We start from the raw sequence: 24,356 nt of genomic DNA, 5'->3' as shown, positions 1-24,356 counted from the left end.
CCAGTCTAACAGTTTTTCAAGCAGAGAAACCATGCTTGTTATGCCTAGAATATCTTGGAGTCCATTTAGAAGCACACAAGATAACACTGACTAAATGCCTTAGTAAGTACAAAGCACAATTAACAAAGATGAACTTTGGTGTCATAAGTAGGCCATCTGTAAATGCCACCAACATGGAGAACTAATAGAACTATTTGTTATAAGCGAAACTATTTAAGGGAAGAATATTTCCTGCTTATTTGAAAGGTTATAGACAGTTAAATAGTAATGCATAATGGTTTCATGCCTTGATTATTTTGCTGATCTTCTGATCATTAATTTATTCTAAACAGTGAAGTTATCAATGTTTATAACTCAGGGATCAATATATTTCCTTCGAGAAAATACAAAACCAATGTAGAGAAAACATTCATATATAAATATCTGATTCTACTTATTTATTTAGCAAAAGAAAATCAAAAATCCCGAAGGCAACTCAACTCAACAAAAGTTTTAAGTGTATTTTCTTAGGGCAGGTTGTTGCGACTGATCAAAGTCATCGATGGAGCCAGAGAATGTGATGTGTGGCCAATTCCAAAAGACAGCCATCACAAAGCTCACCAGGCAGCCTTGAGAGGTTCCTCCAGATGTGCTGCTTGAACGGAGGCTTTTCCCACGGTGATCAGGGTAACTCAGCCCCGGACAGCACAGAGAGGGTGTGGCCTCCAGAGTTTCATTTGCTATATACCCTAAGTTGTGTTTTTGTGGGAATTTTGTGTTGATCAGAAGAAACAGCTCAAGAACTTAAGAGCCAAAGAATTTAGGTCACCATATTGGGGACACACACACACACACACACCCTCAGCCTTTCTTAGCTAAGGAAACAGAGAGCTGCCAAGGCAGTTCCCCAAATTCGGGAGGTCATTTTGGAGTGGCGGCCAACTTAAATCCGGTTGGAATCTTTTATAGGTGACTGGAACATGCGCATGTGTGTGCTTTTCTTTGAAACAAAAAAGGAAGAATTTAAAGCCACAGGGTGCACTGGAACAGGAAACTAGAGATTGAACCGTGAAGACCAGAAGCACATGGATGCGTGCAGCAAGTCCTAATTCCACTGATACATGGGGCACTTTCCGCCTCTGGTACTGTGGATTGCACAATACTGAGAACACAAAAGTCTGCACAGACTACTAAATAACCTGTGTGGCCTCGTAAGCTTCTAAAGGCAATGGTTTGACTAACTTGCTGTCGTAGTAAACTTGCACTAGACCTACTTCTCTCTAAAGCAAGGGATCTTTGTCTGGCCCTCTGGCATCACACCCCTAGTTGGGTGTACAAAAGGGACTGCCATCTAAACATGGGGAGAGGTGTTATTTGTTTATGAAGTTGAAACTTTACTATTTGATTCTATAAGGATGAGGAGGGATTTCCTCAAGACAGACAAAAAAAGTGTGTCTCAAAATTGCATCTCTCCAGCCTCTACGAGGATTTAACCAGTGGTATCACATAAACACGTGATGCCTCTAAAGAACTGCTTCCCAGAACTCTGCAATCCCTTCGATTTACCTATGAGTTCAAGACTAGCAATGATACTGTCTTAGACTGGGATATTTGCTCTATTTACTCAAGTCAAAGCTATACTGTACTTTTGTAAAGGGTGGGCAAAATTCTAGAGATGACTGAAATACAAACAAGTAAAGTAAGCAGGTGATCCAGAACAGGCAGGCCCAGGATGGTGTCTATGGAATTCACTGCTCCCAAGTTCCAACTGGTCCCTTTCCACCTCTTTACCACCCACAGAAGAAACAGGGAATTGAAACCATGACTCTCACCACTTCCCAGAAGTTCTCAGACCAAGAGCTCTGTCCAGGGAGATAATATCTTCTGAATGTACTGGCAGCGCCAGTAAGAGACAGGAAAACGGGCCAATGGGGTCAGGCTTAGGCGAAAGAATGGCATACTTCAGGAGTCGGGAGTGCAGGGTGATTCAAAACTCCAGTTCCAAGTACTGGCAGCTCCCAGCTGACAAACAGGTAGGGCTCCAAAATGTCACTTCTATACTGGTATTTAGAACTTGGAATGGCTTTTCCAATAGAAACAATGTTAATAGGTGGTGGTTTGGTCCCCAGTCTAGCCAAATAGCAGCCTCTCAGCTACATTATCAGCTAAATAGGCTATTGTAGGCTGGTCTGGGAACCTGACCACAGACTTAAAATGCTGTTTTTATGGGAAAACACATTCCACGGCAGGCAACCAGAGGAAAAATTGGCCACTCAAACCCATGGTCCCTGCAGCTACAGCAAGCTGCCCGGTGAGCTGTGAGAATCAACCACCTTCAACTCAGGCCACTCCACACAGTCCTTAGAGGGCAGCCAGAATGGAAGCCTTCCCAGCCCCAGGCCCAGTGCCATCCCCCACCCCCAGCAGGAGCCCATTAGGGCCAATATGGGATAGCCCTAAGTCTATAAGTCAGGAACTTAAACAACGGGGAGTAATTGGATATTCTAATCTTCAACGTACCTGAATTATTTTACAAACCAGAAGATCCTACCTCACCAGGAACTATGATATAAAATCAGGACCCAGGACTAGTTCACAGACCAAAGGGTTCAATGAGCCATTTCCAAAAAGAGTAGCTTCCAAATGAAGCAAGGGAGCAGGTCAGTTTTGAACTGTATTTAGTGGCTTCCCTCTTGTATCCAAGTTATGTGAGCGTTTCAGATCCCCTGGAACTGAGTAATTACCCTCTCTTTTAGAATGTGAGCTCTTTAAAGACAGAAAGTTCAGATTTATCTTTACAAGCCCAGCACCTCACACAATACCTGCATCTTAAATGGTAAATGAAGGTTTAGGATTTCAAATGTACTTCCAATTAAGACAACCTAAGTTAGAATTCTGTCAGAGTGGTGAGGATTTCATTTAACAAAAAGATAAATATGTTTATAAGAAATTAAATAATAAACTAAAGGGATGAAAAAGATAATTTCTAATAAGAAATCAATGTCATTTCATCCACGTTTTTAAGTTTAAAAAATTAAAATGAAAAATCAAATACATAACAAAAGACACACATAAATGGAATTCATGGGGTATGACAGTAAAATTTTCCCATGTTTCTGATGGATCATTTAGAAATATTTTACAGTTTCAAAAGCTTTGGAGATCTTGTATCTCAAACTCTTATTTCACAAGTGTCAACCGGCAATGGGTCTTTTAAAAACATTTCTCTAGGAAACCTTATCATCAGAACAGAGGCAACATTGTTGCTAAGGAACAACAAAAAAAAAAAGGACAATAAATCATTGATAGAGTTTAAGTTTCTAAAAAGGCAGAGGAAGCTAGTTAATGGCATGCCATAGTTGAGATTATTTCATAGAAATTAACAATTCACAATATTAGGAATTAAGAACTTGACGAAGTTTTTTTTTTTTTTAAGCTTTTCAATTGAGGTAAGGTTGTAAGCATTTATTTTTAAACTTTTGGATATTGGAACAATTTTAATAAAAACAGTCTAATTTAAATTTGAGGGAACCTGACTGAATCAGGAATTTATCTAGTCCATATGAAATCACCATGTAGAATAAAAATAATAATTAGCAATGTTTAGAGAGCTTTATAATTTACAAAATGATTGTGTGACTCTTCCCCAAAATCCTATCAAGAATATGCATTGCTGTGCTCATTTTCAGATGAGGAACCTAAGAGTCAGGGAAGTGAAGTAATTATTCAAAGGCTACACAATGGAAACATGTCATAAATCACTAATTAAAAACCAAAAGAATTTATTAATAAAACATTCCAAGGCTAGTACTAAAGATTTTTAGAGATTGGAAAAGATGTTTCCATAAATACCCCAAAGAGAATGTGTTCCTTTATATAAACTCATTTGTGCATAATTTTTTGTGCTCTGGTTTTCTTTTCTTAAGTCTGCAAAAACAAAAATTTTAAGCAGAACTCACAAAGTATATTGGAAAAGGAAAGCAATGGTAAAAGGAATACATTTTTTTTTTTTGCGGTACGCGGGCCTCTCACTGTTGTGGCCTCTCACTGTTGTGGCCTCTCCCGTTGCGGAGCACAGATCCTGGACGCGCAGGCCCAGCAGTCATGGCTCACGGGCCCAGCCGCTCCGCGGCATGTGGGATCTTCCCGGACCGGGGCACAAACCCTGCATCGGCAGGTGGACTCTCAACCACTGTGCCACCAGGGAAGCCCAGGAATACATTTTTAGGAACATTCACTCCTACAGACTGGTACTTCTGTTTCTGAAAGTTTCTACATGGTGAATATCCTGCCCTATTCCCTCTGGTAAAAAATATCTCTCCGCTCTTAACATGTGCAGTGTTTGGGGGAGTGGTGGATGGGGAGCAATGTAGAGATTCAAAATGTGGATAATTCAACACTTACTCATAGCTGCTACTGGAATGTGTTCTGTGTATACACTTGAACACAGCTACATCTTGTCTTTTGAAAAGTAGCTTCAAGCAAAACCATCAGGTCATGCAGGCACTGTCTGACCTGGCTTAGGAAGACAATAAGCGGCACAAAGGCCAGGGTGACCCAGATGACGTTCTAAAAAACTCTCCAGATTCACATCTCTATGACTTAATTCAGAGGCTGCTGGCACGCTGTGCATTACATGGAGAAAGTGGCAACTCTCATCCCAAACACCAGCACAGCTCTTCCCTGAAATCCGATCTGAAAGATATCCCTCTCCGCCTGAGTGATGCCAGCTGTGTCTTCTCAATACCTTTTGGGCTCTGGAGAAGGTGTGACAGCATTGGTGTTTCATCAACAAGCAGAGTGGGTGCTAAATACTAGCCGACACTTGCACATAGTGACAACCTCTGAGAAGGAGCTGCTGCTGGCACATCCATCCCATTCTACCTCCTAACATACCTAAACGGTTTCCAGATCTTCTCTACAGCAGCTCCCAAAGACAAAGCTTCTGTTTTAAAATCAGTTTCCCAGGGAGTTTGACACCAGGTAGTAGAAATATGTCAGGCCCCGAAGAATGGCATACATCTTTCACTGACATGAAACACACGGGAAGTGCAGCTTGTATGCTAGTGCGAGCACGTGCACGTGCGCGCGCGCGCGCACACACACACACTATCCCCCACAAACACTCAGAGTGAAGCTACTGGAGCAGCTCTAATCCCTTTATACCTTTCCCAAGGGGATCTGGGTATACCAGTGTTTTTCAGAATCTTTCATTTGAATCACTAAAGCTTATTAGTATTAGTTCCTATCTATTTTTGATTGTTTTTTTCCAGTTTTATTGAGATATAATTGACATATGGCACTGCATAAGCTTAAAGTATATAGTATAATTATCTGACTTACATATATTATAAAATGATTACCACAATAAGTATAGTTAAAAGCTCCTATTTCTTAAATAAAAAGAGCGTTCCTGAGAAAACAATGCTGAAATGAGGGTACAAACATTCCCTTCTGAATGTTAAAATATCTGCAAACATCTTCTTTCCCCTCATTGTCCAAAATCTCACCAACTTTTTATAACCCCTTGCCTGAAACTCCTACTCAACGCATTGAGTGTCTCCGTCTTGACTCGCACAAAAGATCATGGGCTGACAGGAGAGGAATGAACCCTTGCAGAATTATATCCTTCCTTGTCCGCCCTCTCAAGTGCCTGGCTCCTTCTGTGTAAATTTTCCACAGTGTTACACCTCATAATTGCTATGCCTAGCATTAGATATTGAATAATCCTTCCACAACTGTCAAAGTCATGGGTCAGTTTAGACAAGTGCAGAAAAAGCATGTCTGACAGCATTGCAGACATTGCTGGCTGTGAGGCATCGAGCATAAGTTTAAAACTAGATGTAAAACTTTCCAGTACTAATAAACCAATAAGAAATGACAGAATTCAAATATTCCCATTCTGCTACCCTAATAAATTAATGGACCTCGACAATGATCCTCAATGGCTGCTAACGTCACAAAAAGAGAGACTAGCAGACATGATATGCCTCCAAATGGAAGTACAAACACCACTTATAAAGTCTTCTTGCCAAAAAGTTGATTCTGAATTGAATCAAGCTTCTAGCTCTGGCTAGCAAGTCACAGCAAATACAGGGAACAGAGGAACACAATAAGCACCACCACCACTGGGAAGCAGTTATCAACAGACTATAAGAAACCCTGCAGCTGTGTACCCCAAGTGTGGTCCAAGGACAGGCCAGTGCCGGTCCACACACTATACATTACTAATCTATAATGAGATAAGGAGCTTAAGCTTGAATCTAAGTCATCTCACTGCTTCCTTCATCTAGAAAGTCTTGCTATGAAACAATATCAGCTCAGCTAAATAGCGTGCTTAATGACATACTGCATTTATATTCTGACACATGCTCCTCATCTCATCACAGACTGAAAACAAGCATCTAATGGACTGGCATTTTAAGTAACACTGCCCTACAGGTCATGAACCAATTTCTTTTTATTTTTTTTCCCCAGCTTTATTAGATATAATTGACACATAATATTGTATAAGTTTAAAGTATACAACATGACAATTTGATACATTTATATATTGCAAAATGATTACCACCAAAGCATTAGCTAACACCTGCACTTGGTTACATAATTACTAGTGTGTGTGTGTGTGTGTGTGTGTGTGTGTGTGTGGTGAGAACATTTAAGATCTCCTCTCTTAGCAACTTCCAAGTATTTAATACAATATTGCTAGCTATACTCAACATGCTGCACCTTAGATGCTCAAAGCTTTTTCATCTTATAACTAGAAGTTTGTAACCCTCTGACCAATCTCTCCCCATTTCCCCCACCCTCCAGACCCTGGAAACCACCACTCTACTCTTTGTTTCTAAGTTCAGCTTTTTTACATTCCGCATAGAAGTGATATACAGCATGAACCAATTTCTTCAATAAATAAATTACAAGGAAAAAAATGACAGAGGGACAATCTATATATTTTAAAATATTTAGGAGATTTATCAACCAATTACAAAATATGCACTTAATTTGGATCCTGATTTGAATGAACTATAAAAAAATACATTTATAACCTAATCAGGGAAATCTGATAATACTAATCAAATTTATATATTAGCAAATATCAAAATAATATTATCAAATACTCACTAGATATTTGATATTTTTTAAAGTAATGCTAATTTTAAATGTGATAGTATTATATTTGTTTCTTTTTTTTGAATTTTATTTTATTTACTTTTTTATACAGCAGGTTCTTATTAGTTATCATTATATTTGTTTCTTAAAGAGTCCTTGCCATTTACAGATGCATAATGAAATGTTTGCTAATTAAATTATTTTTCAGGGATTTACTTTAAAATAATCTGTGGCAGGGAAGAGAAGTAGGTAAAATAAGATTGACCATTCATTGATAACTGCTGAAGTTGGAGCTTCATTGTAGTACTCTCTCTAGTTTTGTATATATTTGAAATTTTCCATATTAAAAAGTTAGAAAACAACAACTTTGCAGCAGCATCTGGCCTAGTTCATCCTATAGCCATACTCTCCTACATATCATGACACCACACTTCTGCTTTTTTTTTTTCATTCATATAACAACCGTTTCTATCTGCTATACCACTCAACATTCTTGAGCAGGATGGGGATCCCCATTTAGATATAATAACAGTCCAATCCCACCATGTTTACCATCTTAAGCAAGTGGTAAGAACTAACCAAAATGCTTCTGTGAATCTCACATATGCGGCTACTCAAATAAGGTTCATGTTCATTAGATGAGGAATCCAAGAACAAATGACTTAATCACCCTTGTGCAAATAGTTAAGCGTATCAGCCCAGGGAATGGGTTCCCTTGGGCATTGAACTGCTTTCTGACATGATTCATTTTCATAAGGACACCGTATCTTTCTTTATGACAAACATACATCTATCAGTTAATAAAAGAGTTTGAGGGGAAAGGTACTGATTTGTATCCGGTCCATAAGAGGGCTGACATGTTCACAAATGCAAGAATTCTTATAGTCATGGGAAATAGGAAACAAAAGGAGGAAATAATTTAGCAAGGAAGCCTGTTATGTTTTCTGATTCTTCGATGTGTGACAATGTGTCAACTTATTTTCAAGGAGGGGCCCCAAATGCATATGAGCAGTTGGGTCAATCCAAGGTCAAATTAGACATGTTGTCTAGAATTCTGCCAAATGTTCAACAATATAATAAGTCAGAATTGCTGACAAAAAAAAAAAAAAGAAGAAGAAGAAGAAGTAGGAAAACCTGGCGTGCATATTCTTGTAAAATTCTTAAAAGGTTTTCAAAAGTTTAAAAAGGAAAGCTTATTTTGTTATTTGAGGTTTATTTATTTCCTGGGAAGTTGGCAGAGTAGAGAAAGTACCTGGTATTTGTTTGTTTGTTTGTATCTATATTTTTGCTTTTTTATAAACTTCGATGGTATTGGTGGTTGTGCGATTTACCCCAAGGGAATGAGAGATATTAGGTAATTTGAACATGTTTAATGACTAGCAGAAAAATAACTATTATCTGTTTAAACTATTCCTTATTTAAAGCAGTCTTATTTTTATAGGCTGTGAATAAATATGAAGCAACCGCAACTTCTTAGAGCTTATTGCCAATCAGTTAAACAGAGGTTGGTGTATAAGGGTGCAGGGTATAGGAATTCTATCAAAGCTTTGTCTAAATTAAGAAATGTATGTTTTGGTCCACTTTCCCAGATGTTCAACAGTTTAAGATCTCTTCAAAGCCAACTCTCATTAAAATCAAAATGGGAATCATTAAAAGAAAATGAAAAAACTGAAAAGATTTTCAATTTCTCAAAAGAAATAGGGCACAGAAGAAAAACAACAAATAAGAATCCCTTTGTACTGACTGAGCATTACGTTGCTACAAGGCATGAAGCCAAAGGAAGGGAATGCTCAGTTGGAAAGTGAAGGCCATGGCTCTTCTCAGGGGCGGCTAATCTGAGTCAGCCTGGCCCCAAATCACACAAGAAAGGCCTGTCCACAAGGCGCCTAGAGAGAACAGCAACGACGGAGCGAGATGGAGTACTGGGTCTGTGGAAAAGGGAGCTTTCTTGGTCCAGAGGCAGATGTGTCGTGTTTCCCACTCAGCATCCTTCCTCTTTTTTGCTACCTGAACTCCTCTTTCCTAAGAGGAACCCATTCCACATCCCTCAGTCCTGGACAGCCCAAGTGCCCAATTTCTTTGGTCACAGTGATGGGCACGTGACAGGAGCAGTGCCAGAGTTCTCAGTGAGATCTGATGTGTGAACGCTGGGAAAGAGTTTCTCTCTTTATCTCTGAGATCATAAGCTGAAAGGTAGTATGACTTGGAATTACCAGTGGTCATCTTGTCTACCCAATCATAACCAAATCTTTACTCTGATAAGGCAATTAAAGCACATTTCCAAAACGGCCAACCATGTGACCACAAAACAGTCCCAACTCTCAGGGCATCTCTTTGCAATACTGCCAAAGAAAGTGGTTTTCAGGCCAGTGCTTCCATTTCCTAAAATCTAAATTCCTTTCACAAAGGTTCTTGAAAAAGAAAGTGTTCATCAGGAAGGAGACAAGACCGTTTGCCAGATCTGCCAGTAAAAAAATGCAAACTTCTTTGAGAGCATTGGCGGGGCAGTGGGGGGGGCAATATTAATAAGGAATAATTTGGGGGAAGGGGAAATTGAAAAAATAAAAACCTTATCCATACGTCGCCTTTAGGTATGTATAACCAGATCTCCACAGACAAAGGAAGTTTCCATTAAGATTATAATTTAAAAATTTTTGAAGTTCAAGTTCGCTTCCTATGCTTCTGAAAGTAATTAGCTCCAAGATGAGAAAGTGGAGACTGTGGTATCCAGATATTAATGATCATCTAACTTTAGATAAATGCATCAGGCCCTGTACCAGGAACTTGAAATGTATTATCTCATTAAATCTTGGGACAACTCAGAGGGGTGAGTATTATAATCTCATTTTACAACTGAGGAAACTGAGACTCAGACAGGTCAAGGCACTTGTCTGAGATTCCTTCCTAGTAGGCGGTGGAGCCAGGATTTGACCCCAGGCATTTCTGTATCCACACTTCCAAGCCTCCCTGAAAACACAGCCAATGGTTATTAGTGTTCACTGAAAATGACTCCTTGGTCCTTTCAAATATAATCCCACAAGCAATACCACTCTACCCAGCTACCCACAACCAGGCTCAAATAGGAAACAGTGTGAGGTAATTATAACATATACCCCAGCCACTAGCTCTGGGTTTTTATGGCTGAACTGCCAAATCACTCCTAGCCAACTCTTCAGGGAATGTGCAGACACTTTCTCAGATTCCAGCTAAAACATCAACTATGTGGCCCTGGGGGATACAGAGCTCACAGGGTGGTAATGGGATATAAAATTTGCAAACTTGAGGTCAGTGGCCTAAACTCTGGGGTGTGAAGCAGCAGCAGTCCATGAAAGACTAAAAACTAGGTGCCGACTTGAAGGTTGTATATCAAATCCTTCCCGGAAAGGCACTTGTTCACATCAGCTCAGACATTAACCCCATCAGTAAAGGGAGAGAAAGAGAGTCCACATGTAGTTCTGCCTAGAATCTGTGGAAGAAGATAATAATATCAACAGGCTTGAGACAGGGTGTTCATTCTGAGAATTCAGCATTAGGTCCAATTCAAACATAGCTGATGCTCAATAAATAGTTGTCACTTGAAGTAGGCAAGTGTTCTATAAAATTGGTGGGATAGATGATACAGAAGACAAGAATTTAAGATTTTTTTTCTTCACTGGCATGCTTCTTGCTTGGAATCTAAATTTATAAATTGGTAGTGTAGACAGCTGAGTCAGCAACTTATAAGATAAAGAGTCTGAGCTTACAGACCTAGAACTGCCATGGTTCATCCTAGGACATCTGATGCTTTAATTGCTAATTATTAGTGTTAGTGTGGGGATGGAGGGAGTTACCCATAAGACTCCCAGAGAAGACTCCCACTTCTCTTTCTCCCACCCCCTCCCTACCCCGCTCCCTAGCAATCACCTCCCTTAAAAAGCCCCATCCCACTCAACCCCACCTAATTTGGAGGCTTCCGCTGACAGCAAGGTAGAACTGTGGAGCTAAAACTCCAGTGCGCAGCCTGCCATCAGGGTTGCCCACTGAGAGACTGATCGCACTGCCTAAGGCCAGATAAACAAGAACAAGAAAAATGTTCATGCCCACATGACGTAGGGAGTTTGCTTATTGGCAGCACAGCTGAGGACTTGCAGATATCCGTCACCCTTTCTAGGGGAAGAAGACAACTAGGAGGCGTGATCTCCTACCCGATAACACACTTCTACTTAAATCCGCCTTTGCCACCGTGTGGCTCAGCTTCCACACCTAGGAAGTGGAGAAGAAAATAAGAACCCTGAGCACTTTCTAACGAACTTTCTCTGGGCCTCAGTTTCAGCATCTATAAATTTCTAAAGTCTTTGCCACTATAACCATTTTGTAATAGTTTTATAAAGATGGATGGCCTGACTATGGAGGTAGACTGGAGTCATGAAAAAACAACATCTACAAACAAGAAGCGTCTTTAAAAGTTACTCATCAAAGGCACCAACCTATGAGGGTCTGACTACACGATCTCATAAATTGGCACCAAATGGACAGGGGAAATGGTAGGAAAAAACCATTATCCATGAGGAGAGGGGATGCGCCCAACAACATGGTACCATATACACAGGTTCATAATAAATGGTGGATTAACCTGCTTTTCCATTATATTCCTCTAAATGTTTTTATAGGAATCTTTTCTGACATCCAAGCATCCTTCTTTCATATCCTGCCTCTCCTCCATAAGCCCCTGGTCTCCTGAAGAGCCTGGTACCAACGTGGCCAGGAATGAGGTGGTTTTCATCAGTATCTGTCAGACACCAGCATCTTCTCTGTCCAGCCCAGGTCCACTGGCTGATGGGACTCCACTCTAGAACTTTCTCCAAACTCTCTCCTCCTGCCTCCCTCAATCTTTCTCCTTCCCTCCCCTAACAAAAACCTTACCTCTGGTTTTCTTTTTGAACACCCCAAGACCCCCAAGTAAAAATGAACATTTTATTTAGAATTTCTTTTTCTTAATGTTTAACCCTTATTTGATATTCTTATTATCCCTATTTTATTTGTAGCTCAGCTTAGGAAGTTAAAGAAGAAGAAGAAAAAGAAGATGAGATGACAATGATGAAAAAGAAAAAGGAGGAGAAAATGGCAACGAGAAAGAAGAAGAAAAAGAGGAAGAGGACGAAGGAAAAGGAGAAGAAACAGAAAAACAAAACAAAACAAAACAAAAGCCTGTCTCTGGAATACATCTCTTTATTAACAGAGATTTTACTACACTTCAGTTCAAAACCATGAACTTAACAGCAGACATAATGCGTCCATAGAGCCGACATAAATCTTGCCTCCCAACACCAACATCATAGAATGGTTGTACTATATTTGGACTTAGATGTGTTTGGATACTTATATTTGAATGTAAGTATGACTGATGGTCTAGGAATTCACAACCCTTCAAAACACTGAACCAAATCACTTGTCTAACGGCACAGTTCCCCCGCTCTGAGCCTGCTTGCCGTCTGGAATACATCTTTGGCTGGGAATGGTGGAGATAGCGAATTTTCCTCTCTCCCTTCCGCTCTGAGGAGGCTGAATAAATAGACTCAGTGATAACTTCAACCAAAAAAAAGCCACTTGAGAAAGTGGTAAGTCACAAGAACTTAAAACTAGGATTTGATGTAATAGAGCTTTGGGTCTACAATCCAAACGACTGTATTCCTAACCCAATTTTATTCTATTAACAATGTGGCTACTCCATTTACGCAAAAAATAATCTAGTTCGGCTCACTACAATACCAGTTCTAATGACAATTGCACATCTATCTTTATTTACTAATTATAATCCCTGATTGCAGGAAAAAAATGTTTCTGAGGTATACTATACCGACAGATATATAGAAATGGGGCTATTGATAGAAATTGAAAGTCAAATCCCACGTAGAAGGAATGTAAAACATGTCAGATACCTAAATTAATAAAATTAAGTGACTGTGCATTAAATTTGTCCCTGAGTTTCTTAGAGGCTAAAGGAAATGGGCGGAAAGTTAGGAGTTTTATAATTCTTTTATTTGGAAAAACAAAATTTGCCAGTTTTTTAGGAACTATGATTTTATTCCTGGGGTTTGTGAGTTCTTTAAATGCAAACTAAGGACAATGCCCCTAACATTAATCTAAAAGATCACAGAGATACATTATTCATGTAGCGTTTTGCATTCTGAGGTTGCAGTAAGCAAAATACAATGAAGCCTCTTCAATGGGAAACTAAGTCAATCAGACTCGATCAAGTTAGAATTGAAACATCTTATTATCCTTCTCAAACACCCGCTGCCTCACTGTGGTAGCTAATCTCCAAAGAGGCTGCCCCAAATTCCTCCCCTCCCTGCAGACATAGGCTACTCCTCACCTGCATCAAGAGGCAGAGCTCGTTAGTCCATGCCCTTGAACCTGAGCAAGGTCTGTGACTTGCATGGAATTTCGGACCAGGCTGTCTGAAGAAAGTCTGGTAGCTTCCACTTTTGTTTTCTTGGTATCCTGAGCTGCCTTGTAAAAAGTCTGGCTATGCTGCTGGATGGTCCATATGGAAAGGGAGACAATCTGAGACTATATGCAGGAGAACCAAGAAACCCAGCCAACCCTGATAACATGTGAACCCACTTAAGCCCTTCCAGCCAGCTCTTAGCCATTCAACTCAGTCTGTGGACAACAGATGGGGTTAAAACATGTGACCAGAGATGAAGAGGCTATTGTTCAAGATCCAGCCCTAACAGACACTTACCCTGAACAAGGCCTGGTAGCTGCACCTGGGGCTCAGTTTCCCCATTTGCAAAAACACACTCAGTGGCCCCATCCCCAGGGGCAGGCCTAGGCAGGAGATCACATAGGAGATAGCTTTAAAACCTGTAAGACCCCCAGCAGAGCCAGACAAGTGGCTCTTTGCTTCCTTTAGTCCCTTCCTCTGTCCATCCATTTGGATCAACCACACCAAAGTAAACAGGGCTGCAGGTGCCAGTCCATGATCACAGAACAAGAAACACACGTGGAGAAGTCATCTTACTCATTCTAGACCCAACAGACATTGTGGAAAGCAGAGACAAGATTCCCCACTGTGTCCTGTCCAAATTCCTGCCCTCCAGAATCATAAGAAATAATAAAATTATTGTTGCTTTCAGCCACTAAATTTGGGGTAATTTGTTACATAGCAATAAGATAACCAAAACACTCACAAACAAAAATAGCTTGTTTCCTTGTAGCAGAGGGACTAGGAATGACTTTGTCTCTCTTCAGTTTCTCATTAATGATGCTATAATGTTTTTACATATAATAAGTTTCAATGTAGATGGACGTGGGAGTACCCAGGTGCCTCCTCGCCTTTGCCTGTCACAACCAAGTGGTCAAGTACTGCTCATGCTGCCACTCGAGCCTCCTCTTCACCCCCTCCACTGCTGTTGCTCTGGCCATCACCCACTCTCGCCATGACTCGACTCCTATATTAGCCTCACAAATCTCCCTGCCTCTAGTCTCCCTACTCACTAAACCATATTCCTTTGACACGTTGGCCAGCGTGGCAGAGATCGGATCATGTTCCCATCTTAGAATCCTTTACTAGCTCACCATCCTCAGCTTTCACAACAATCGGATAGTAGCATCATGTGTCCTTTAGTCCCTCTCCCACCCCAACCTATGGACAGACACACATGGTTGCATGCTGCACACCTTCAGGGGGCACTACTTGCATAGGCTACACTATGAACACTATGAACCCCCGAAGCCATGCAGTGCAAACCCTGCCCATCATACTCAATGTCCCTCAATCCCAAACACCTTATATCCTTTTTGTTTCATGCTTTTTTCACTCAAATTTTTCCTTATTTCTCTCCTATACTTCCTCCAAGCTCTAATATATATATAATTTACCTTACCCAGTCAATCAATCAAATTGGTCAGACATTCAAAAATTGTCTACTGAATTCTTACCATGTGCCCAGTTCCTAGGTATACCTAGTGATAAAACAAACAAAAACTGAGCCTTCAGGAAGTTCTCAGTACTACTAAGTAGTCACTTATTTATCACATAGACCAGAGATTAGCAAACCTTTTCTGTAAAGGGCCAAGCAGCAAATAATTCAGTTTTGCGGTGCCCTACTGTCTGTCACAACTACTCTCACTCTGCAACTATGTGTGAAAGCAGACATAGGTAAAGCATAAACAAATGGGCATGGCTTTGTTTCAATACAATTTTTCTTACAAAATAGGCAGTCTGGTCCACGGTTTGCTAACCCCTGACAGACTTTCACTGTGAAGTCTTTTCTGAAAAATCTCATTCCCACAATGATGCGTCCCTAGTCATAGGACTGCATCTGCCTTTGATAAACATTGAGTCTTTCTCCACAGCAATGGTAGAACATGCTGGCAAAGTGAAGGTATCAGGAATGTGGAAGAAAGAAAGTTACCACATATAGGATTTATTGTAATTGAGAATCATTAAAATATATTGGTTAAGAGCACTCACTAGGAAGCCAGATTCCCCAACTCTATCTCTTACTAGTTTATGTCCCTGGAGGAATAACTAAAATTACTGAAAAACTGCATCCCTCAGTTTCCTCACCTGTTAAATGGGCAAGTAGGTAGAATGTTCCTCATAAAGGAGCTGTGTATTAAATGAATAATATATGTACAGTGCAATGGTGAGTGATATAGCAGAGCTTGCTATTCTTTCCCATAGGATACAACCAAGGTGAAAAATGACACAGAAAGAATTAAATAGCTCATCATATTGATGAGAACTTAAGACACATACCAGTTTCCCCTGGAAAGAGAAACATCTCTTGCAACTCTATTCTGAAAGAAGTTCCTCACGTGGAACATGAGAGCAAGAGATTCTGAATGACATAATGAGGAATGTCTCCAGCTCGGAACCATGGGCAATGCAGACGGAGGGTGCCTGTGATGGTTACCTACCACACTCAATAGAAGTTCAAGGTATAATACAAAAATACACGTGCTACCCAAAGACCCCACAGCTCAGACATTCTGTAAGTCCTTCTGTGTTTTATCAGTGCCTTTGCAGAAATATCAAAGTTTCTTGTGTGACAAAATATTATATTACTACATTATTAACTATACCTGGGATTTGTGAACTAGCATGAAGGAATATTAGGAATTCTAAGTGGAATTTTACCAAAGTCTTAGTACTGCATTTTTGTCCAGAGGAATGAAAACCAAACCCATAACTAAAATTAATGGAGAAAGAAAATTTAATATTAAGAATTTGTCTTTAAAACTTAACCTTTGCATATCTCAGCTCTCACAGCTGTAAAGGGAAGGTAATAAAAGGACTCACCCTATAGAGATGTTATGAGCATAGAATGAGCTATAATATGTAAAACACTAAGACAAGTGCCTGGTACCTAAATGTCATCTAATCGTCACCTACCACTGCTACAAATGTTATTATTATTTATTTTTTACTTACTCCTATACCCCATGCCCTTTCCTACCTTTCTGCTGCCTCCTGATTTTTGTAATGCATCTGATTCTCCTACCAAATATTAAGCCTCTCCAGGCTGTGGGTGCTATAGGTCTCTGGCATTCCACAAAGCAAGGCAGCATTCAATCAAGGCTTCTTGAATTAATGAATTCTTTGAATCCCAGCTTCCACAAGTTAGTGTGAAAATGCTTATGACGGGATTCTTGCTTTTGATGATTTTACAATCTAATGGGAAAATCAAGCTTAACAAACCTGAAATATTAAACTCTCATATGCCTGCCATATAACTCAGGCCTGATACGTTACTGATTTCAGTTTTCTTAAAAAATTTCATGGAACAAAATTCTAAGGTTCTAGAATAGGCCTATTTGTTGGGTTAGTTTCTAGACACAAAGAAATTGTTAATACAGTTTATTTCTCTTTCAAGAAAACAGTTTTTAAATCTTATTTTCACCTTGAAAATTAAGGCTAAAATTCAGAAATTGGTTAGGCTTATTGCTTGGTTTATTGCAGGAAAAAGCAAACAAATTATGTGTGAGTATCCTAATAATTTGTCCAGCATTTGGCCTGACTAGAGTCAGTAGCATAATACTATAATCTTTTAAAGTACCTGCTATACAAGAAGACGGAGGAATGTTTCACTATTTTTTTTAAAAATTCCAAATAAGCTTGTAGGGATGTCTGTACTGCCATTTCCATCATCCCTAACCTCGTTTCACTATAACTTGATGTATCAATATGTTTAAATTAATTTGTGATACCAACAACTTATGCATGTTTATAAATAATCTCTATGTCTTAAATGTTACAAAATAAATCCCATAAATAATATTTTGTCTCCATCTTCTTGTTTAAAATGTGGAATTGCTGAAACCTTTTATTTAAGAATATCTTTTTTTAATGCGTTCGCAATATTTTAGCTTAATCTATTTAGTAAATGAAATGACAAACCATACCACTGCAGGAGTTTTTCCCCATATTTAATTATTAGCCTATCTGACTTCGGATGAAGTCTTAAAGTCTTCTTTATAAAGTAAAATGGACTTTATGAAGTCTACAGAACTTTTTCTGTGTGCCCTGCTAAAGGTCTTTATTTTAATAACAGACGTCTGTGTAATTAATCCCTCTGAGTTTGTCATCACATAATCTATCCTGTGTATGAACTGTTCCATGTATATTTTTCTGGTAACAAGACCCCTGGAAAAAAATAAACAAATAAACAAAGACCAAAAGGAACCACGCACAAGGGGACAAATTGTGTGAAATACAACCAGTCTCATACACTTATAAGCCAGGCAATAAGCATAGAAGTTCTCAGTCCATCTTATCAGAGATTTGGGAAAAGGAGGTTTCACTCTAAAGAATTTTTCCCTTTGATGGGAAACTGTAATATTTCCTTATTTAGGAGCTAAAGCAATAAGGCAAACATAAATAAATGGTGCATAAGTACTGCTATTCGAGTAGAGTTATGTGTTTTTTTAAAATTAGATCGTCTCCCACACTTTTTGCCTAATCACAGAAGTTAAGAATTTAGCTGAGAAAAATTCTTCTGAACTAAAATTCAAACAAGCTAGGATTTTATTATTTCTCATAAAGTCATTTCACACATGTTAAGCAGTGCCCAGGCAAACAAAAACTACTATACATTTATTACTTGAAAACGTTTTTGAAACTTGCAAAAGTCTCATTTCAAAACACAGAGAAATGTAATTTTTTCAGAGTGACTGGGGACCACACTCATTCCATTAAAAAAAGGATTTCCTGTAAAAACAGAAATTGGCGATTTACTCTAAGAAAACACAGCGAAAGCTGGGAAGAAACTTGAGGATGCTTAAATTTCCACTGTGGAACAACTTCTGCTGCCCAGTGAGAAGGGAAAAAAAAAAAAGAACACCTGCAACAGGATGGGAAGAGAGAAAGACAGGCTAGGACTACACACCCAAAGAGGGAAAAACCACGCAGGTTCCTGTCTGGGACACAAAGGAGCTGACAGGAAAGGAATACATATCCGAAGAAGAATACCCAGACAAATTCTGTGGTCACCTGTCACATCAGAGAAAGAGAAGAAGGCTGTAATTTGTAGGAGAGCCCAGATCAACGCATGGAAGACACTGATGAGTTTAAAGTACCTTTTACCTAGAGGAAATATTAGTGAGGTGCTGAAAGTTGCTGCCACCAACAGGGCATCAGGCGGACTTAGGGGTTACAAATCACTTTCACTTCATAAACTGTGCATCAAAATGGTAAACAGGTTTTACTGTAGTCAGAGAGGTTAGTTCTGAAGCTGGTAATATTTTAACTCGCAAAAATAGAAGTTTTAAGCAATAACTGGAAAAATGGAACACACAACTGCTCTTCCTGATGATTTATACAGCACGGTGTGGTTAAAAAACTTATTCATGTGAGACTGTAATAGCAATAAGCAGAGAGAATACATCTCAAATGCTATTCAGATTTAAGATCAAAATTGGCATTTGTTTAAAACTTATGGGTAAACCTTTGATCCAGCAATTCTATTTTCCTTTATTAATTTATATTACATATAAATATTCACATGTACACAAACATGCAAGTAGAAGAATGTTGGTAACAGCAAAAAATTTCATATAATCTAAAGAGCCATCATTAGGGAAATGTTCCAGCCACATTATGGGATTCTATACGCCAAGAGAATGCACGAAATAGATCCCTATGAGTTGATAGATGGATGCACTGAAGATATATAAAAGTAAGCAAGGTTCGAACAGTATGTATGGTATATTCTATGCATTAAAAAGGATACACACATATCTATCTGTGTGTGTATATATACATATATATTATATATATATTTGGATATGTATTATACTATTTCTAGAAAAATACATAAGACAATGGTATCTGAGAGGTATGTACAATTAAATATTTTTGATTGTCTATCCTTTTAAATTTTTATTTTTTACCCCAAGTATATGTATATAATACATATATACATATAACATTTTAGATAACATAAGAACTATAAAAATAAAGACCTTTATATTATAAAGGTTCATTATTACAGCATATTAATATACATTGTTATGCTATAAAGGTTAATTATATTTGTTAAACTTTTCATATGTATGCAAAATCTCATAGATAACATGAGAATTAGGAACACGCATAATTACTGATCTATTAATACCATGTTTGGGGGAAGGCTTTATGAAGAGTTTGCAATAAGGTAACGTCCACGTTAGTGACCAAATACTGTAACACAGAGAAGTGTTTCTTTATAAACTTAAAAAAATGTAAAACCCAGAAGAACTAAGTGCTGGTGTGAGTAAAAGCATGGGACAGCCTGTTAAGCAACAAAGTAAGGCTTAGTTTCTGTTTTCACATTGAGTTAGGGCCTCCCGAGGAAACACGCTGGTTGGTGATAGCACATAGAGACGAGACAAATGTCTGGCTAGGCCTAATGTCTCCCTGCAGACCTTCATCCACAGAATTAAACCCCTACTTCCTCTCTCTCTGTGGGAGCAATGCCATCAGGCTTAGCTATGAAGCTAATATATATGGCAGAAATATATTTTTTGAAGTTAAAATGCTAGGCTAAATCAGGTCCTTTTGAGAAAGGGTGAAAATCAGTTTCAGTCCATCTACTGAACTGGCCATGGGCCGTGCACACAGGGCAAGGCATGTCTGCTGCCTGATCGGTATCAGGCTTAACATGATAAGCAAATTTCCTTTCCAGCACTGTTGGAATCCGTGATTTATTTTCCACAAAGGCCAAGATGGAACTAAGTTAATCATAACTATTTCCTAGGGTCAGAAAACCATGCATATTCCACCACGGCCTAAGTGCTTGGCTCTGAAAACCATGTCGTCCCAGATCTAGAGCAGGGCTCAAACACTGGTCCGTTCAGTTTACTGTACTTTTTCCTTCCCATACCTGGGCCATACAAACACAAATTTCACTACATATATATAATAAAAACAGCCCATAACAAAAAAGAATACGTGAAATGTCCAGCCACATATCCAAGTGGACACCATCACTTGGTCACTCAGGGTCATATAATCAAACTACACCACTACTCAAAAAAGAGCAGCAATGAGAATCATAAGAACTTGATAGAAACCTCTGTGTATTTACTGTCTAGGCTCATTACAGGATCCTCCAAGGAGACAAAATGGATCATATATAATCCATCCTGCTGCTTCTCCGGAGGCTTGAACTTAAACACTCTCAGAAAGAGATACTTCATTTTCAATTTGAACAATTTTAAGGGAAGTGTACTCCCACACTTCTTCAATTCAGGGAACTGGCAATCCTTATAGAGTCAACCTGCCTGATTTAAATATTTTCTGCTAAAACATTTTCTGTAATAGGGGCATAAGAAGGTGGTGAAATGCTCAGTTGCATCTGAGTAACACACACGACAGGTTAAAAACACTCCTTCAAGGCCAGCCACAGCAGCATTACTGCCCGGATGAAATAAAGAGCTTCTAACAACCGCAAAACAACTTCTCAGAAACACTTGCCCTGCTCTGCTTCCAGTGTAGACATCTGAAAGGAAAATTCAGTCCCTAATTTTAATAAGCATAACTTAGAGGAGAACCAACCATTAACTATTTGTCTTCTCTGACTGTCTGTCCCTGAAATCCCTTTCTTTCCTTGCTCCCTTACAAACAGAGCATCTACAAAGATGCCCACAAGGCAAGTACTTTCCCTAAACACAACCGGAATTGGTATGAAGAGAAAGGATGGGCTGCTCCTCTTCTCAGTCGCAGCTCCTCCCCTTCTTCCTCAAAGAACCCTTCTCGCCTCCCAAAATCAGCCTCGACAATGGCCCAAGATTCCTTTTAGCCATGACCTCTCCTCTGGGGCAGAAATCCTTAAAGCGTAGAGGCAAGGTGGTTTAGCCACAAACGCGGCGAGAACTGGATAACCCTTGCATCTCTAAGGTGCCCCCAGGAGGTCTTGTCAAGGATCCTTCTACTGTCGAGAATCGACCCTGTCAGTTCCTCTGGATCTTGATACTCGGGAGAAGAGGGAGGGGACACCCACACCAAAGGAGCTGGCCCGTTCCATTACCCTTTAAGCGCGTCGTGTCCTCCACCGCCTCTTCTCTTGGCCCGGCTGGCTCTGGTTTCCTTCACGTTCCCAGCCTCCAAATTGGCGTCCGCCCCATGGCTCGTGTAGGAAGCTAAGAGCACGGTAAATCCCAGGGCGACCTCCAGCAGCCCCCCTCGCCGCATGATGTCGAGCGGCCGCCGGCTCCCGCCGCCTCTCGCCGCGCCCCGGGCTCGGTCCGGGGCCGCCGCTGCGCCCTGGAGCGCGCCGCGCCGCCGGGGTCCCGCTCTCCCGCCGCCCGTCCCCTGGGCCGGGCTCCTCCCGCCTTCTCCAGGCGCTGCTCCCACTTCAGGCGGCCCCTGCCAGCTGCAACAGACAAATCGCCGAAGCGGGGGAGACATTCAGGGCTTCGGGATGCTTAAGCCTCGGGGTCCCCATTCCCAAGCCCAACCCGCGCGCCGCCTGCGCGTGGCGCAGTTACTTTGGGTACGTGAAGACCGTTTGGTCCACAGCTGGCTGAAAAGCCCAGGCCCCCGGCGGCAGCAGCTCCAGCCAGCCCCTCGGCCTCCCGGGCGCCGCCTGAAAAAAGCGCCGCAAAGTACCCATGTCCCGAGCAGTTCTAAACCCTGGGGCAAGCTCGCTGGGTTTATTTTTTACTAGCACGAATTGCGCGCGATGCGCGCTCTGACACCCCAGCTCCCCAGCCTGTCCTCTCCGCCAAGCCGCGGGGCTGGAAGCCCGCCGCGCCGTCCCCGGCCGGCTCCGGGCACTGCCACCGCCCCCCGAGCATCTGACGCCGAGCCCGGCACCGGGAGCCCCGGGCCAGGAAGCTGTCAGGCAGGGGAGGGCCAGCGCCAGCTCTGGACGTTCCGGGACAGCCCCTCACCCCAGTCCCTGTCCCTGCCCTCAGCGCGGCGCAAACGCAAAAGCCTCCGTGGCTGAAGCTCCAGCCCCGGTGGCCGCCCGACCCCAGTCGGGACCCCAGCTGCACCCACTGGAGAAGTGGCGGCTCCGGTTCCCGAGGCGGCGGCAGCTGTTCCTCGGTCCTGGCCGCGGCAGCCCTTGCCCCGCTCTGTCCGCAGCTGTCCCAGCTGTGGCCGCCTGTCCGCCTGCGGCACCCACAGTCTCTGCCGCGGCTCCCGCGGCCCCCTCCTTTCCCCACCTCTTCAAGTATCGTCTGCGCAGCGGTTTCTCGCGAGAGAAATACTTTTTTTAAAAAAAGAAAGGAAAAAGAAAATGACACCCCCTCCTACATCCCCCTCATCACCACCCCACCCCTCGGCCCCATCCATCCTTCCTTTCCACTCCCCTTTGCCAGCCACCGCCTCGGCTCTGGGGCCTCCCTCGCTCGCAGGATTAGCGCAGTGGGAGGAGGCAGAGGTGATCGGGTCCTGCCCGGCCTGGGATTTCGCGTTTTGGGGTGAGGAGTTGAGGGAAGAAGTCGAGTAGCGGTTTCACCCGCAGTGCGGCTGGGAGGTCTAGACCCGAGATTAGCCTCCCCCGCGATCTGGGAAGCCCTGCGGGCGCGGAAGGCTGTGCCACCTGTACCTAGAACGCGCGCTGGAGACGGCGGCCCCGGCGAGAGAGGAGACGCGTCCCGGTTGCCCGCGTCTCCCCGGCGCCGCCTCACTGCGTCTCTCGGGTTGGGCACAGAGCGGAGGCCGGAGGCCCGGAGGCCGGGGCAGGGCGCGGCGGGGGCGCAGCGGCGACCGGGGCTGCTGTGCGAACGGGGGAGGGGGCTCCGCCGCTGCCACCGGCGTCGAGAGCCCGCTCGAGGCGCGGTTCTGAGCCTTGGTTCAAGTCACCCAGGCTGAACCCAAGATGCTCCAAGAGTCTGAGTGGGATTCCGACCCAGAGGCCTGTGAATATTGGAACCTGGCGTTTGGGATGGAGGCAGCGAAGGGGCGGTCCTTTTCCCCAGCCCACAGCTAAGATTGGGCTTCTCCTGGACGACCCTAGACCCTAGACCCTAGACCCTATTTCACCTCCCCAAACATTCATATTCTCTGTCTCCCTCTCCCTCTCCCTCTCCCTCTCCCTCACACACACACACACACACACACACACACACACACACACACACACACGCGGCTGCCTCTCCAGGACAAGCAGGGCACAGTGACTTGGAAGAATATAGTATTTATGGTATCCTTATATAGATAAGGCCCCGTGTTGCCTGCACCCTATAATGGTGTTGGAGGGCAGGAAACCACACTCTGGGCCCTAGGCACTGGTACTGGAGACCCCCCAGAAAATCCCCCTGTAGTAGCCACCAGCTGTCAAGCCAGAAATAAGAGCGCAGCACAAACAGGAATCCTGTTGAAAGGGGTTTTCCTTATTTGTGATTATTTGTGCCCAGACAATAGTGTATAGGGACCTGGGCAAGTTATTTAACTTCTTTCCAGTTGCAAGACAGGAATAGTAATGACCACACAGGGTTGCAATGGTGATGATGAGCCTGCTGAACTGTTATGACACCATGATCTCGAAGATAAAAACAGTGAAACTCTCAAAAATATGAGCCCACGTAAAGTCACAGCCCTATAAGTATGTGGTCTAGTTTGAGTCCTCACCTGCAAAAATTCTCTTACCAGATTCATGAATTGGAGCCTTGATCACACACCCATGGTTGAGTAAAGGCAAGCCTCTGTTCAAGAGGCATTTACTGAACACAAACTGTGTACCAGTTGGTGTGTGGTTGAACCAAGTTACTGGGTGAGCAAGGCAGAAATGTTTCTCCCCTCACATAAGAGTCTACAGGGAAAGGCAGACTTGAAACAAATGATGACT

The 24,356-nt window shown here is 41.9% G+C and overlaps 1 protein-coding gene across 1 annotated transcript in view; it reads right to left on the bottom strand.

Annotated features, from left to right (window-relative positions):
• The window catches only part of FBN1 (fibrillin 1), a 254,971-nt gene extending 232,254 nt beyond the window's left edge, over window positions 1-22,717 (bottom strand). Inside the window, exons 1-2 of the mRNA XM_004281306.3 lie at window positions 22,562-22,717; window positions 21,588-21,932 (exon numbers count right to left, since the gene is read on the bottom strand). Of these exons, the coding sequence (XP_004281354.1) occupies window positions 21,588-21,751 (164 nt within the window). The 5' untranslated portion in view covers window positions 21,752-21,932; window positions 22,562-22,717. The remainder of the gene's footprint in view (window positions 1-21,587; window positions 21,933-22,561) is intronic.
• Window positions 22,718-24,356: the final 1,639 nt, after the last annotated feature.

Source organism: Orcinus orca, chromosome 2, assembly GCF_937001465.1.
Source record: "Orcinus orca chromosome 2, mOrcOrc1.1, whole genome shotgun sequence".
Lineage (NCBI taxonomy): Eukaryota > Metazoa > Chordata > Mammalia > Artiodactyla > Delphinidae > Orcinus > Orcinus orca.
Note: the sequence above shows the minus strand (reverse complement) of the source record. Positions and strands in the feature narration are given on the sequence as shown.